Raw genomic sequence first — 17,184 nt, 5'->3', positions numbered from 1 at the left:
CGCTACCAGCGGTGTATTGACGCTCAAGGGCCCTATTTTGAAGAATATTAGTTATATAAGCCAAAAGATTTAATAAAACTGCTTAAAAAAAATAAGGCTCATTACTTTTCAATCAAACCCTGTAAGTTTCGGAAGTTTATTTTCTGAAGCACATTTAACAATTATCGAAGTATGATATTGTACATGGGTCGGAGAACAAGGCCACAGGTCTGAGAATTTAATGCGATGGTAGTGTTGAAGTTTTTGAAGTGGCACGTTTTCTTCGAGAAAAGTCAACTTCCTTTATTCGGCGTGTAGATTTTTTTAGGCCTTTGGCCGAACTGCTACTCCTATTTGTGACGTGCGTCTTGATGTTGTTCCACAAATGGGGGAACCAAAAATTGTAAGCCAACTCCGAACGACAAATATTTGTTTATGAGGAGCTTTTTCAAGACAGAAACACACTCGGAGGTTTGCCATTGCCTACCGAGGGGCGACCGCTATTGGCAAACAACTTTTTCTATTATTGGTTTTTCATGCACGAAGATTCGAACCTACGCACTCTCGAATGGCACTCTCGCACTACTCATTCGGCTACGGCAGTCAGTCATTTAGCTGCCTTAAATATATGCTTTTTTAATTCCTTGCCAGAAAAGCAACTCAAAGATGAGTATTTTCGAACAGAAATACTGGTCAGCCAGCCATTGATGGAGACAGTCTTTCCATAGATGTACGTAAAATCCGGTTTAAGCTAAACTTAAATCAATTTGTTCTTTTCAGGGAACTATGCACCCATCATCGTACCACCCTCGTGGATAGTCAAGCTGCCCACCAAGGGTAATTTCAAATCCTCCATACGAGTTAACAACAAAGCCAATGTCACCATAGCGGGCGGTAAAAAGAAGGGCATGAGTAAAAGACAAAAACAAAAGGAGGAAAAGAAGGAGCCACGTGCTTTCATCGTGAAACCCATACCATCGCCCGATGTCATACCCGTGATAGTGTTCATCAATCCGAAATCTGGCGGCAATCAGGGAGTGAAGCTATTGGGTAAATTCCAACATTTGCTCAATCCACGACAAGTTTTTGATTTGACGCAAGGTGGCCCGAAAATGGGGTAAGTGCGACTCTTTAGAAAATTGTATAGGCATTTTCTCTAATTGGTATTCATAAACCTACAGCTTGGAATTATTTCGCAAAGCACCTAATTTACGTGTATTGGCGTGTGGTGGCGATGGCACAGTCGGTTGGGTACTTTCAGTGCTGGACATGCTCAATCCACCGATAACGCCCGCACCCGCCGTTGGTGTGCTCCCGCTTGGCACGGGCAATGATCTGGCGCGCGCTCTCGGCTGGGGTGGTGTAAGTATTTCTTTCTCTCTTCTTTGCTCTCTCTGTCACTCTCTCTATCTTTCAATTATTAACCAATCGCATTGCATTGTTCTTCTACAGGGCTACACTGATGAGCCGGTCAGCAAAATATTGCGCGAAATCGGTATGTCTCAGACTGTACTGATGGATCGCTGGCGCCTGAATGTCACGCCAAACCCCGATGCGGAAGATGATAACGTGAGCCGCAGCAAGGACAATGTACCTTTAAATGTGATCAACAACTATTACTCCTTTGGCGTGGACGCGCATATTGCACTCGAATTCCATGAGGCCCGCGAAGCGCATCCAGAACGTTTCAACTCGCGTCTGCGCAACAAAATGTACTACGGCCAAATGGGCGGTAAGGATCTAATATTGCGGCAGTATCGAAATCTCTCGCAGTGGGTGACGCTCGAGTGTGACGGCGCCGACTTCACGGGCAAGCTGCGTGACGCCGGCTGCCATGCGGTGTTATTTCTTAATATTGGCAGGTGAGTTGACGCTCCCATGGGGTACTATAAGTGCCATAACAAACAATTCACGCCAATAATTTGAAAAATAAAATCACATTTTAAAAGCGTTTTGCGATTGCAAACACGTCACGAACTTGGGCGGGTATCCGCCTGGCAGTAACAATTGTAATCACTTAGCCACAAATTGCACACCTTTTCGAAGTGATCCCGCAACACTGCAGTTCATTTACACATACATACAAACACATGCAAACATAAATAGGTGTACGTGAATGTAATGTGGCTGGGTGTGAGACAATATGGCGCATTGCATGACGAATTCCGCTCCTATTTTACTTTGTTGCTAATTTATTGCATTTGTTCTTGTTTCTCCTCCCACATGGCGTGGTGCATGCAGCTATGGCGGTGGCACACATCCCTGGAACGATTCGTTTGGCCAGTCCAAGCCGGCCATTGATGACGGCATGATCGAGGTCGTCGGCCTGACCACATACCAGCTGCCCATGCTGCAGGCCGGCCTGCACGGCACCTGCATTTGCCAATGTCGGTCAGCGCGCATCGTCACCAAGAAGACAATCCCCATGCAGGTAGATGGCGAGGCGTGTCGCGTGAAGCCATCGATTATCGAAATGAGTTTGTTAAACAAGGCGGTGATGCTAGCCAAACGCAAACACGGTCGTGGCGATGTACAGTAAGTGCAGAAAATATGCAAACGTATAAATTACACTGTGTGACAAAAAAAAATTAAATATACTTTTATGGAGACCTAGCACAACTTGTGGCTATAGAAAAACTAAACAAAATAGTATAGGAGAAATTTCCAATACACCCCCAAAATCTCGTTTTATGGTCATAAAACCGTTTTTCGGTAGGTTGATGTGAAGAATCACTCCTAACTTCGCCAATTTCCATCCGATTTAAAATTTGTTTTTTTAGTTCGAAAGAACGAAAACAAGCCTTTTTAACAGTGTGTTGACAATTTTTCTGAAATGACAACTGACGAGACTGTAGGCGGAAGTATTTGGAATTTTTTTATTTTTTCTCTATTTTTTCAACTTTGACATAATTTTTACGATATTATCCGATATTGAGGATTTTTTTTAGTACTTTACTGTTATAATAAATTTAATTTTGCGTCGAATCATCTATATTTGACTGTAATTGAATTAAAATTAATAGAGTTGTGTGAGTTTTAAGATTTTTTTTTTTTTACTAATTTGATATGTAGGCATCGAAGCATGAAAATGATACCAAGTGTGATTATAAACACATAATATAATATTTATTGGAGTATTGTGCAGTGCAGCACTGTACGGTATGGTACGGTGCAGTACACAACGGAACTGGTTCCAAACTCAAAAATGCATTGGAAACGGCCCTTTGGAGTTTAGTATGGTACGGTACATTTGTCATTCTCTTCATCAGTTTTGAATACTTCTCTGTAAGAAATTCGATCATCATCATTCATCTGAAGTCGTCATCAACTAAATTCCATTGTTTAAATCGAGAAGCGAGCGCTTCAGATTGTCTTCCCGATAGAAGTAAATCACGAGAAAGATCCTGAAAATCTGAATTTGATACAATTTGTCGTTCTGAAGACTTAGAACCAGACGAAAAGTACTCTTCATCATCAGGTTTATTGTTATCAGTTTGATCATCATCAGCAATGAGTTGAACTTCCTTCAGTTCCTGCAGTTGAGTCAATCATATCGTCCAAGATTACGGAGTTCTTAACAGTAGCAACATCAGCATACTTTATGTGCTTTCGATGATGACGGTTTACGTCCGTTTTATAAAAATAACAATCATCTGGTTTATGATAAGACTGATGATGCCACATCATCGGAGAATATTGAGAAATTCGACTTTTCTGGCAACGTTTTGATTTATATCTCTTGAATTTCAATGAAACAAATAATAAAACTTTGACGTTTTAATAAGGTTAAATTATAATAACAAACTTCTTTTGTTAATCAATGTACAGTGTGAACTTTGGTACACTTGGGAGCTTTTTCATATGTCCATTGAAAAAAAATGTGCTATAATATGTCAGATATTTTCGTAAGTTCTAACCAGTTCTGTTGTATGCAGTACAGTGTACTCTTATGTATACATATATACTCCAATAAATATTACGTATCTATAATAATGCATCAAAACACGTCCTTATTCCCATTTAGCGTAAAGTTATGCCTACATACCAAATTAGTAAAAAAAAAATAAAATCTTAAAACTCACACAACTCTATTAATTTTAATTCAATTACAGTCAAATATAGATCATTCGACGCAAAATTAAATTTATTATAACAGTAAAGTACTAAAAAAATCCTCAATATCGGATAATATCGTAAAAATTATGTCAAAGTTGAAAAAATAGAGAAAAAATAAAAAAATTCCAAATACTTCCGCCTTCAGTCTCGTCAGTTGTCATTTCAGAAAAATTGTCAACACACTGTCAAAAAGGCTTGTTTTCGTTCTTTCGAGCTAAAAAAACAAATTTGAAATCGGATGGAAATTGGTGAAGTTAGGAGTGATTCTTCACATCAACCTACTGAAAAACGGTTTTATGGCCATAAAACGAGATTTTGGGGGTGTATTGGAAATTTCTCCTATACTATTTTGTTTAGTTTTACTACACCTACAAGTTGTACTAGGTCTCCATAAAAGTATAAAATCACTGTCGCACAGTGTTATATGTGTGAATGTATGTATTTATATTTTAATATTATGATTTTGAATTAAAACGAAGTGCTCAGCAAAATGGACAGAGTAATTTAAGAATTGAAAATATTGAAATTTTTAGTTAAGTTATTTGAAACTAGAGTATCTTTTTTTTTGTATGCGGTCCAGGAGTTAAAGCTACTTATACTGTGGCTGAGCGCCTACGTCCTAAAGTCACATCCTCCACCTCTTAATCTTGTTGTACCTTCCGGGTCTATCAGTTAAGACGTTTCTCATCTTGTCGGAGTCTCACCATTATTATCGTGGCGGTACTGTTGATGCACTCTCTACTTCGCTCGTAACGCGTCATGGACGCTTTGGCTTCAAGGCGTATATGGAGCCTTCCTGCCAGAACCCCGTCTGCTTCGTGCCTTATCGGTCCTGCATACAGCATTATCGACTTGCTAACTGATGCACGTCTTGCTTGGCTTGGGTCGCCAATGTTCGGCATTATTCTTGCGTGCTCTGTACCCGACCTGCTTGAGACGCTCTTTTTTAAATCGATATGAGATACCTCGGTGTACCAACTCTTTTTGCTTATGCTTTTATACGACTACTGAACATTTCTTGCTTTTCTATTAAGGATATACAAAACCTTAATCGACGCCGTGCTTGCCTATGGTTTCGAACTATGGGCTCTAAAAACTACTGACATTAATCAGCTTTGAAGGAAAAATATTGCAAAAAATATATGAACCTGTAAGACTGCTCGACGGTACCTATCGAATTAGATATAATCATGAGCTGCAACTATTAGCAAAGAACGAAACAGTGATAAGCTTTATAATATCTCATAGGATAAGATGGCTCGGGCACGTTTTTAGAATGCCCAAGGAGAGAATAACTCGAAAGGCAGTTGAATTACACGCTGTTGGAGGCCGAAAATAGAGACGTCCCAGAAAGAGATGAAAGTTGACCTTGAAAAGCTAAACGTGCGGCGGTGGAAGGCGGTAGCCTTAGATAGAGACAAATAGCGCAAGGTTATGAGTGAAGCAATCGTTAACCAAAGACTGTGATGCTAAGAAGAGTTAGACAAATTCCCTAATGAAACTAATAGTTGAGTCGGTGTATAAGCAAAAAGAAAAATATTGTTAGAGCAGACCGAACTTCAGCTTCAACTTCGGTTCAAAAGTTCAGCCGAATTTTGGGAGAAAAATTCGTAACATTTTTTTGTTCAACAATTTTATAAACATTTTGTTGTTGTAACATTTTTTGAAAACTGGCATCAGAGGTCATATTTTTAAATATTATCATCATATTAAAATAACAAAGTTATTGGGGTCTACATGGTCTACAGTACAGGGTCCCGCACTCGAAGAAATGCCAATTAAAAACTGCATAAATTTAGTTTAGTCGCAGCTTGACTATGGGAAAAGATATTAATGTGTCCCTCCCAAAAACGATCCCTAAGCATTTTGCATACTTACAGGATCACGAAGACCTCTGAGACCGCAACTGGCAGCCGATCTACTGAGTGTACTGAGCACCTTCCAAAATTTCAGTCATCACTGATAGGAAGGGTGCTGAGACCATTAGTCATGGGCATATGCTACCACCTTTACCCCACCCCTGTTTAAGCGAGTTAAAGCTTCGTCAATAGCTACTAGCCAAAGGAGGGGCGAGAGGACGCCGCCCTGCGGTGTACCCCTATGTACGAACCTAGTGATTTTTTAGCCCCTCCCGCCATAGCATTTATTTTCCTACCACCAAGCAAGGACAAGATCCAGAGGTAGATAGGTCTTTCTACCCCTAGCCCATTTAGAGCAATGACAATGGACTCAGCCGTATTATTGTATATTTTTACCAATTTAATGGTTTCTTATGTTGCTAATCTTATTGTACTACACTTTTTAGTTTTAAATATTCTAAAATGTTTTTATTTTAGTTTCGAATTAATATCTTAAATGACTGTTCCGAATTTTGTTAGACATTAATGAATAAGTGAATGAATATCCCTTACTTTTAGGGTGAACCCATTGGAGAAACTGCATTTGACGATTTTGCGCATAACAATGCAACAATACGAACAGTACCACTACGATAAGGAAATGTTGCGCAAATTGGCCAATAAGTTGGGCAAAATGGAGATCGAGTCGCAGTGCGATTTGGAACAGGTGCGCAACATGCTCAATGCCAAATTCGAGGAATCGATAACCTACCCAAAGGTGTCACAGGATTGGTGCTTCATCGATTGTGAGTATACGCGCGCAAGCGAATCGATGACTTTAATTTAATTTACTTCATTAATATACAAAAATCTGAATTGTTTTTGAAATCGCATTTTGTGTTACATTTTTATTTATATTTTTTTTTTTACTTGCAGCCTGCACCGCCGAGCATTACTTCCGCATCGATCGCGCCCAAGAGAATTTGCACTACATTTGCGACATTGCCATCGACGAGTTGTACATTTTGGATCATGAAGCCGCCACCATGCCACAGACACCGGATCAGGAACGATCCTTCTCGGCTTATTCGCAACGCATTGGCGCACAAAACGAGCGCCGCAGCATGGACCCGCAAGGCCGCTCGGGCAGCACTGGTACGCAATTACCCTATATAAGTAAACGCATGTTTTGCAATTATTATTACCGCAAGAAGCGCTACGAATTGTAAGGAGTTTATGTACTATTATGTTTCTATTATGTTTTGTTGTTTTACTGTCAAAACGCATTTGCGAGGGAAGAGTATTATGAATTTACTTATACATAAACAAATGAGAGGAAGCAAAAGAGCCAAACATTTAGGGATGCTGCTTTGCGAAGCCGTGGATACATATCTACATATGAACATATATTGAAAATAGTGTTAATATACATATTTGTTTGATGATTAGTTAAACAATAGCCCAGCTCCAATCTAAGTCACCAATCAAACACAAATAAATTAGATTTACCTTTACTTGAAAAATAGTTTCGATTTCCTTAGCTAATCAATTTTACATAACTACCCACACTTTTTCTATTACAATAATTTTCTATGCTTTTTGCTAGCATAATTTAATTTATCATTCCGAATTATTCCCTGAAAAAAAGTTAAAGTGCATTTTGATTATTATTTTAGCAGTAGGAATATACAGTTAGTAACATAAATAAGTATACAGGAGCCTGATTAATGGAATTGTTTGACGCTAACGCTTTCCTTAATATGTAATCAAAATATTTTACACATGATAATTGTGTACTGGGATAAGCTTTCATATGCGCCTTAATTTAGCTGTAAATTTTAGGTACCATTATCCACGCTTTGCTTTGTCTTTGATGCCAGCGAAATTTATGTCACAAAAGTTAGTATACAGCAAACGTTAGCATAACATTTATTTTTACGCATTGATTAAAAAAGTTAAAACTATTAAAAGGAAATATATAAAAGTGCGGGTAGCACCACTAATAAAGAGCGTTGTGGGCGTCCGCCGCTCTTAAGTCCCAGATACAAAAGCTTAGTCGTACGGAAATTCAGGACAAACCCCAAAATAAGTGCCCCAAAATTGAAATCTGAAATTGGAAATGAGCCTGGAAAACAATTTATCACCCAAACTATTCGCCTGGTTTCGCATAGTGCTAGTTATCATGGGCGCAATGTTAGAAAAAAGCTCTTCGTGAGTAGTGTCAATCGGAGTAAACGGATTTCGTTCGCAAAAGATCATGAAAAATATGACCAAACGATGAGTGTAAGTTCAGTATCTGCGGATCTGATGGCCGTGAAAAAGTTTAGATAAAAGTTAACGCGGAATTGGATCCAAACAATATGACCGGCACTGTGAAGCATGGGGGGGTCTCTGTGATAGTTTGGGGATGGAAACTTGGTATTTATCGAAAATATTATGGACCGATATGGTTATTTAAAAATTTTGAAAAATAATTTAAAAGAAAGCGCTACGAAATTAGGCCTTGGAGGAACGTTTATCTTCCAGCAGGATAATACCCCAAGAGCACATCCAACATTCTACGAGAGCGGCTGTTATACAATGTGCGAAAACAGCTGAAAACACCGCCACAGTCCCCGGATACCAACCCAATCGAACATTTACAGGAACATTTAATGCGGCAAATACGTAAACATCCGATTAGAAATAAAGAACAACTGAAAAACGTCCTTCAAGAGGTATGGAATAAAATACCACCAGCTGTAACTGAAAACTTGGTGAAATCAATGCCATCACGACTAAAAGCGACCATGCTAATGGTTATCCTACCAAATACTAGGATTTGATTTTAATTATGTTTTTGATTTCACAAATTAATAATGGTATGAACTGTATACTTACTTTTGAGACATGAATTTTTATAAAGTTTAGAATAAAAAGCTATAATTTTGTTCCTTTTTAAAATTTTGTCATTATTTGGATTAAATATGATTTTTGTATTTCATGCATGTAAATAAACTCAATTTTGTTATAACTTAGGTTGTTTGAAGGAATCGATTGGGGAAAATTTAAAACGTGTCCGGTGTATACTTACTTCTGTTACTAACTGTATTTCGCTACGAAATTGTTTACCGTTTATTTAAATGATTATTATTCGCCTGGTCATAGTATTTGAAACGCTAGTGAAAAGCGAGTGGGGTCCACCAATAGTCTGTATACAGTCTGTCTTATGGAAGCGTGACCGGCAAAACTCAAACTTAGAATTCCATTCTAAAAAAATCTAAATGCTGCTAAATAGGCGCATCCGTTTCGCAATACGCGTTGTGCCATTTGTTAGTTTTGTGAGAAATTTAGAAAGCGTTTGTTGCTTTCTTTTCCGCGTATGAAAAACAATTCGAAGCAGTTAAGGTCAAAAAAAGTCACGTGTATCCGCAGTAAAATATTTGCAGAAGTCGAAGAAGTTCATAAAAAAATGGGTGCGACGGTAGGTTAGTTTAGGTTATATTGGCATTGGTCCATAGCGATACCAGACCCAATGTCCAGAAGATGCAGCAGTATACCGAAATTCAAAACGTTGATAACTTCGCCGGCCGAGGTAAAAAAAAAACCTCTCCAAAGCAAGCCCAGAAGATCATTGATTTGTTTGTGACAAAGTCGAACTTATCGTTGGGTGAAGCGGAAACAGTTTTATGGAAAAGTGGTATTAATGCTTCCAAGAAGTGACCAAAAACGGGTGGAAAAACACCGCCAAGGTGCTTCGTGAATAATGGGCAGATATTTAATACAGTTAATATCGATGTAGAAAACCTAAATCATTCAATTTTTAAGGCAAATTTTCGAAGTGGTTCTATGAGCTCAAAAAATTTATAAAAATTCTTGGCGAGTATGTTGAGAAATTTGCAAATGATGAAGATGTGAGTTATGAAATTAGCTTTGCATGTAATCAATAGCTGCGTTCCAGCGACTTTCAGACAGTAGAGCTGTCAAATAGCAAAATAACTCTCAGAAGAGAGAATAACGGGAGAGCAACCATTTTGTTTTGGAATAACTTTTTTTAAATAAGAAAACCGATTTTAAGTGATGGGAATTATTATTTTGACCATTACGCGAACCATTAATCATTTATCTAAAATTAATCATATAATTTTGTTTTCGTATAACTTTTCTACTACAAAAAAAATTATTTTAAGTGATGGTTGCTTTGCTTGTCTTTTTGTATACTTCAGCTGCTTAGTTCACAAGTCTAAAATATGATTGACGTACGACGCCATTTGCAAAGATTATAAAATTCCGATAGGATGATTGATTTTGCAATTTATTTACAAAATTCTTTTTAATCATGCAAATCTGAACTGGGTGTCAATTCTGTTAGAATTTTAATTGAAAAAATGAAAATAATAACTCTGCATTGTAGAAAATTTTAGTTCATTGGTAGAAAATTTATGAAAGCACTAGAAAAAAGATTATCTCAAATAAGAACAGTTTCTGAGAACTTCAAATGTTTGGTTGTTGACTTTTATTTGGCTTAAAATATTTTTTTTTTAATATTTCCTTCAACATTCCCTTTTTTTACAAATGCAACTCTTCTCATTATTTGCGACTTCTCATGAATTCGCCAGAAGAAAAACTCTGCACTAAATCCTGCAACTTCTGACTGAGAGAGAGCCTAGTAACCTAGATATATGATGACGTTAATCGAGATTAACGAATTAATTCGGAATTCCTCAGATAAGAGGAATTTCTGAGGGCAACATTGCCGAAAAATGGCAATTAATATCTGTTGTGAATGAAAAATAAAGAAATTTTTAAAGTGAAGAACAAGAAAGACAGGATCCATTGCTGGTTTACACTGACACGAAATTAGACCGAAATTGCATTAATTTCTGTGATATTTTGGAGCAGTTTGAGAAATTGCAATTAAACATTTTCTTAAATAAATAATTATTTCTTAGTATGAGAGCAGCCAATATCTGTATTTTTTGCCTGCGGTCCATTTTTACCGACACAACTATCCAATAAGCAAATAAGCTATTCACTAAACCGCGTCACAACCGTCGGTCACACTGCAATTTTAATCGGAATTAACTGCGCCGGTAATCCCGTGTTTAACGCCGCTGTCTGTTTAGGCTATAAGTTGCATCCACTTGCAGGATTTTTGCCCGCTGTAACGTCTGAGCCTCCTGTAACTTCTGAGCTGCAACAAAAAACTAGCAAAACCTGCAAATTTGACTCCAGCTGGAACGCACCTAATAATGCGAACTTTAGTTCCCTCAAATATTAAATATTGGTGGACCATATTTTCCTATCGCATAAATCACTAAAATAAGCCCTGATATATTTTATATAAGAGAAAACTTGGGTGATCATTCAAATACTCACTGTTTCATTAGCTAGGAGTAAGACAAAACTTTTTCCCTTTTAACAAAACAATATTTTTGTAGAGTATTGAAAATGTTTAATTCAAAACTCTAACTTTTATGAAAATGTAAACCGAGTTGAATTCGTCAGAGCCGTAGCTACTTGTTTCTTGTTTTTATGTTATCTCTCTTGCCATTAAATTATCTTTCCGCTTATGAGTTTTATTAATTGCGTTACGCTTACTTTCATCGTTATGCTTTATGCTCATCCCTCCGTACTGTACTTGCCTTTTGCCTGCCTGCATATTTCGTATCAGAGACATATGTATATGTGTGTGTATATGTAGTGTTAGCAAATTCTTAACCTTCAAACGAAAACAAAAACAAAAGATTTCAGAATACAGCTTAGTCCTTGCCGCAAATATGTAAGTACCAAATCGCATAGAAACATACAGCCCAGCAGCCACTTATACGAGTATCCACAAATGTAGGTGCAATATTACCCAAACTACCTACTTCTAGTGCAACTTATATTGACAGCAAAGACTAAACCGTATTCCGATATCTTCGTGCCAGCCACCAACAAAATAGTACCAAAAACACAAACCGAAAACTCCCAACCAACCAAAAATGTAGAACACAGATAAATGTCACAAAATGGTACGTTGAATGCATGAAATGCATTTAAATGTTTTTTCATACCTTTTCAATTAATTCTCGAGATGAAATTTTATCATTTTTCATTTAAATTTTCAATTCAATATATACTATTTACATACATACTTTTGTATATTTCTGCTGCTATAGTGTATTAAATATAGTTATTTTTGATTTCCATGTCTCAAAAACAAAAAACAAAAATTTTATCGATGGCAAAATACAAAGAGGATGATTTGCAAATTGGAAAACCTGTTAAGGTTATGAAATGGAAGAGGTAAAAGGCATACGTGTATAAAATTATCTACAAACAATAACTCAATCATGCCGCTCAAATCGTAATCGCTTGGAGTTATCTCCAAAACATTTTCTAAGCTTTTCCAACAAAATTTCAATTCACCTTCCTAATCTTACGGCCTTTCTAAGAAATTTTATACAAAAGCGCTAATTGGAAAACGTATTATTCTTTCACTCAAATCACAAGCTGTCTTAAACTACAATACTTCAAATTTTTTAGAAGTGTATTGCTTGCTTTTATATCACCCACACAACGAACTTTTCACATTCCACTTCAAGTTTTACGCAAATTCACGCACCATTACGAAATCAGAAAATGTAAATCAGGAAGGTAAACTTACTTTCTGCAGGAACATTAATCAGGTATTTAAAAAACGTGTATGCATAGTTGAAGCCTTTAGAGAACACCTTACAAAAAATGGACAGAAGGTATCAGTAACGTCCAGGTATAAGTCAAATTTTAGCATTCAGTTTATTCCTCAAAAGTGATATTAGCGCCTTCAAGGTACTTTCCAACTTTATGCCACTTATGCCAACTTTTAATACAGCTCTCGAAATATTTCTGGAACTCTATTTTCGTGATAATCATCAGTGCCATCTTCGGGTTTTCCATTACTTCCTTTCGGCTGTTGAAACGCGTTCCCCGTAGTGGTTTTTTGACTCATTCAAACAGAACAAAAAAATCGCAGGGAGCCATGTTGGGTGAATTCAATGGGTGTTGGATGGTATTCGCTTCGTCTTTGGTCAAAAACTCACTGGTTTTTTCTCCACGAATCTTTTCTACTATGATGAATTGCTTTACGCAAAAGTCACATAAGCCCAAATTATATTCTTTTTTAACTGTCCGATCTCCTGGCAAAAATTCGTGGTGTAACATACAATACTGTTGTAATCCATCATGCCATAAAAACTGTGAGCATCGTTTTCTTTTTTGACTAAAAACAACGTGGCTTTCTTGGGCTTGGTTCATTCGAAGCTCTCCATTCACTCGCCTGGTGTATGGACAGCGTTCTCTCGTACTCATAAATCCACGTCTCGTATTCAGTAATGATGCGTTTGGTGAATATTGGGATTGGATGTCGGAATCAGCCTTGGAAATCATATCTTTGGCTATATCTACGCAGTCCATATTTGCATGAAATTCAGGTCCAACCAACTGCTGGGGCCAGCTTTGCAGCAACACGCGGCAAACTCAAATCATAAACTAACATGTCCTGAACGGATCTATAAGCAATGTTCAAGTCCTCTGCCTGCTCCCATCAGGACTTCTTCTACTTTATTGATGTTTTCATCATTTATCGATGTCGACAGCCTGCCACTTCATTCGTTATCCTCGATCACGATCTCTTTTAAGCGTTCATGCCACTCGTAAACGGCTGTTTTCTTTAGAGTATCATTACCAAAACATTTTCCCAACAATTCTACGGTTTTCGCGCCATTGAATTTATTTTTAACGCAATATTTAATACAAACTCGTTGTTGTAAATTCAAATCTATTTTTAAGACTATAAAACATATATGTACATATGTCAAGCAATGTCGAAACAATTTTGGAAGGAATGTTAATCACAGATGTAGGTTACCAAAAAAAGAAAAAGCACAGCTCAAATCAGTTGACTTAGAGCGTCATCTGGCGCTTAGGTTAGGTTAGATTATACTGGTTAGCCGAGGCTACGCAGAGACCATTTTGGTCCATAGCGATACCAGATCAGAATTTTAGGAGACTCTCAAGCTCCAATTCAAAATGTATCAAGTATTTCAAAACTGAAAGCGCCTACGTAGCATAAATTAGATTTCGAGAAAGCCGGACAGTAGCATTAAAGATGATTCAGGGTTTCTCTTATACATGGCTCATTACATTTCCTGTAAGCATCGTACACCTGGCGGTTGTTCCGGGAACTTTTGATCAAGTTAGTATATATCTTCTTTCGAGTACTCTTGCGAATGAAGTACTTCGGATATTTTTAAAAGTATACTTCTTTTCCCCTTAACTTTGTGGTGTGCATCTTGATGTTGTTCCATCAGAGGAAAGATCTCCAATTTTATGTCACCTCTATGGCACTACCGGGGCATGGATTTTATGAGCAGCTTTTTCATGCCAGAGGTTAGTCATTACCTGGTTGAGGTGACTGCTATTAGAAGAAACTTTTTTTTATAACTTTGATGTTTATTGCCCATAACGTCGATTGAAATCAGTCCTAATGGCCGGTATACTATATTGCGCATAAACAAAATTTTTAAATAATTTTTTGTTCTTACTGATGAATGTTTACGTGCTTTCAAATTGCTCTGCATTACCAGACTCTAGCTTTGTTTGCATTTCTCAAAAACAAAACTTTCACATACATCAAAGAAGTGAAAAAATTGGGCTCATACACAAAGCCTTTTGAAATCCTACTATCAATGACATTCAATTCACTTTACTGAAACTATGTAGCACTTTTAAGATCTATATGTGCTTACATATGCACATTAGGGTGGTCATAATTTGTATGAAAAAAAAATTATTTTTTGTGGTACACCCTCTAGAAACGTAGCGCTATCACAACAATTACTAAATATGAATATGAAGGTTGAGAAGTTTCGACTACAACACCAAGTTTGAAAAATAATGGACTATGAATAAGTTCGTGCGGTTTTTTTCGAAATTTGAAACTTTATTGACGTAAAATGGTTACAAATTTAATATTCAAAATATTGTCCATCGCTTACTACTACTTTTTCCCATCTTTCTGGCAATTCACGGATTCCCTTTGTGAAAAATTCGGTCGGTTTTGCCGCAATCCACGAATCGATCCATTTTTTGACTTCATCGTAATTACGGAAGTGCTGGTCAGCCAGGTCATGTTGCATCGATCGGAAGAGATAGTAATCGGATGGCGCAAGGTCTGGACTATACAGCGGGTGGGGTAGGACATCCCATTTGAGCGTTTCTAAGTATGTTTTGACCACTTGTGCAACATGTGGCCGAGCATTGTCATGTTGCAAAATAACTTTGTCGTGTCTATCGGCGTATTGCGGCCGTTTTTCTCGCAGTGCTCGGCTCAAACGCATCAATTGTCGTCGGTAGACATCCCCCGTAATCGTTTCATTCGGTTTCAGTAGCTCATAATACACAACACCCAGCTGGTCCCACCAGATACACAGCATAACCTTCAGGCCATGAATATTCTGCGCCGACGTCGATGTTGAAGCATGGCCAGGGTATCCATACGTTGCCCGACGTTTTGGATTGTCGTAATGGACCCACTTTTCATCGCCAGTCACAATTCGATGCAAAAAACCCTTTCTTTTGTGCCGTTGAAGCAGTTGTTCGCATGCCATAAAACGGCGTTCAACGTCTCTTGGCTTCAATTCATACGGCACCCAATGGCCTACCTTTCGGATCATTCCCATGGCTTTTAAACGTTTGGAAATGGTTGATTGATCAACTCCCAAAGTTTTTGCAACCTCTTCTTGCGTTTGAGCCGGATCTTGATCGAGCAATTCCTCCAATTCGGTATCCATGAACTTTGGCGGCGCACCCTCGCGTTCTTCGTCTTCCAAGCCAAAATCACCACTTTTAAAGCGTGCAAACCACTTCTGGCACGTTCGCTCAGATAGAGCATGCTCACCATAAACTTCCTCCAAGATACGATGACTTTCGGCTGCTTTTTTCTTCATATTAAAATAATGAAGAAGAATTCCCCGCAAAAACACATTATTTGGCACGAAATTCGACATTTTCAAGTGTGGTAAAAATATTGTTGTTTACGCTTCAAATAAAAAACTTATACTGACGTTTGTGCCTTACGACAGTAGCTCTCCAATGAATGTTTGGAAATGTGGATCGATGGAATAATAATCAAGTTACGCCATCTGTTGTAAAACCGCACGAACTTATAAATAGACCTATTATTTTTTGGAAAATAGTTTTTGAAAAACTCCCCCTCAATTTTTTTTCTTTCTTGTTTTTTAGCTAAGCTAAGCTATTATAGTTATCTCTGTTTCGATTCCGGGATTCACATAGCTTTTCAAGTATGTACAGGTGGAAAATACCGCTCCAGTGAAGCACCCGTAGGCAGTGATCAATTTCGAGGCATCGGATTGTGAATTGATTATTTTTGTGTAGAACCATTCATGACATTTATTTTTTAAAGATAATCCGTTTCAAATGTTGGCCGCAACTGCGCCGTAATTCGGTCAATGACTCTCTAAAGAACTTCGGTCTGAGTCTCGTGAATAACTTTAGTATTGTTGGCTTCCAATGCTTCAATCGAAGCTGGCAGTGGTGGTCAATCCACTGGTACGAGACGAGTGACAAATTGCTCACCGAAACGCCGACGCAGTAAATCCATTGTTTCACGGACTGTAAGAGCCGTTTTGTTGGAACCAAATGTTGTGGAGATCACGGGCTTCCGGCATCCGGCATCAAAAAGTCGTTTGTCATGGCGCGATTGCGTTCGCCATTTACTGCCTTTGAAGAAATATGTGCCGGTGATTTTTCCAGCCCTTAGGCCGTATGAAACGGTTGTTTTCAAAGGATGTAAAGGCTGTTCTTGAATGGCTTCGGGTTGATTTTCAGCCCAAATACGGCAATTTTGCTTAATGACGTAACCATTAATCAAAAACTGGACCTCGTCGCTGAACACCATAAGTTGGTCTGAGCGCACGATGAAATCTTTTCACAGAGCGCCGATTTTCGTAAAAGTATTCGTAGTCGTTGTTGAGGCCTAAGTCTTTCCATGATGAAATGTCAATGAATACTAAAAAAAGTTATGTATTTAGTGCGACAGTAGTCACGCGGGATCCATCAAAAAACCCCTTATTGAAAAGAGTACCTCCAATCTGACCACGCTTTACTTGTTGCGACGTGTGCGTAGTCCACTCCACTGATTCCCTGATTCGCTTCGACTTTTAAAATACTTTAAAATCAATATTTATCTCACAATTCTGACCATCAATGGGGTTTGGAAAACATA

At 37.9% G+C, this 17,184-nt stretch overlaps 1 protein-coding gene across 8 annotated transcripts in view; it reads left to right on the top strand.

Annotated features, from left to right (window-relative positions):
- The window catches only part of LOC128856950 (eye-specific diacylglycerol kinase-like), an 87,504-nt gene that overhangs the window by 63,776 nt on the left and 6,544 nt on the right, over positions 1-17,184 (top strand). For 6 of the 8 annotated variants that reach the window (XM_054092416.1, XM_054092417.1, XM_054092414.1 and 3 more), the window contains 7 exons: positions 760-1,096; positions 1,161-1,341; positions 1,432-1,841; positions 2,221-2,514; positions 6,513-6,739; positions 6,870-7,088; positions 12,155-12,203. In XM_054092416.1, the coding sequence (XP_053948391.1) occupies positions 760-1,096; positions 1,161-1,341; positions 1,432-1,841; positions 2,221-2,514; positions 6,513-6,739; positions 6,870-7,088; positions 12,155-12,203 (1,717 nt within the window). The remainder of the gene's footprint in view (positions 1-759; positions 1,097-1,160; positions 1,342-1,431; positions 1,842-2,220; positions 2,515-6,512; positions 6,740-6,869; positions 7,089-12,154; positions 12,204-17,184) is intronic. The other 2 variants (XM_054092421.1, XM_054092420.1) reach the window with 1 other exon arrangement.

Source organism: Anastrepha ludens, chromosome 3 (genome assembly GCF_028408465.1).
Source record: "Anastrepha ludens isolate Willacy chromosome 3, idAnaLude1.1, whole genome shotgun sequence".
NCBI lineage: Eukaryota > Metazoa > Arthropoda > Insecta > Diptera > Tephritidae > Anastrepha > Anastrepha ludens.
Note: the sequence above shows the minus strand (reverse complement) of the source record. Positions and strands in the feature narration are given on the sequence as shown.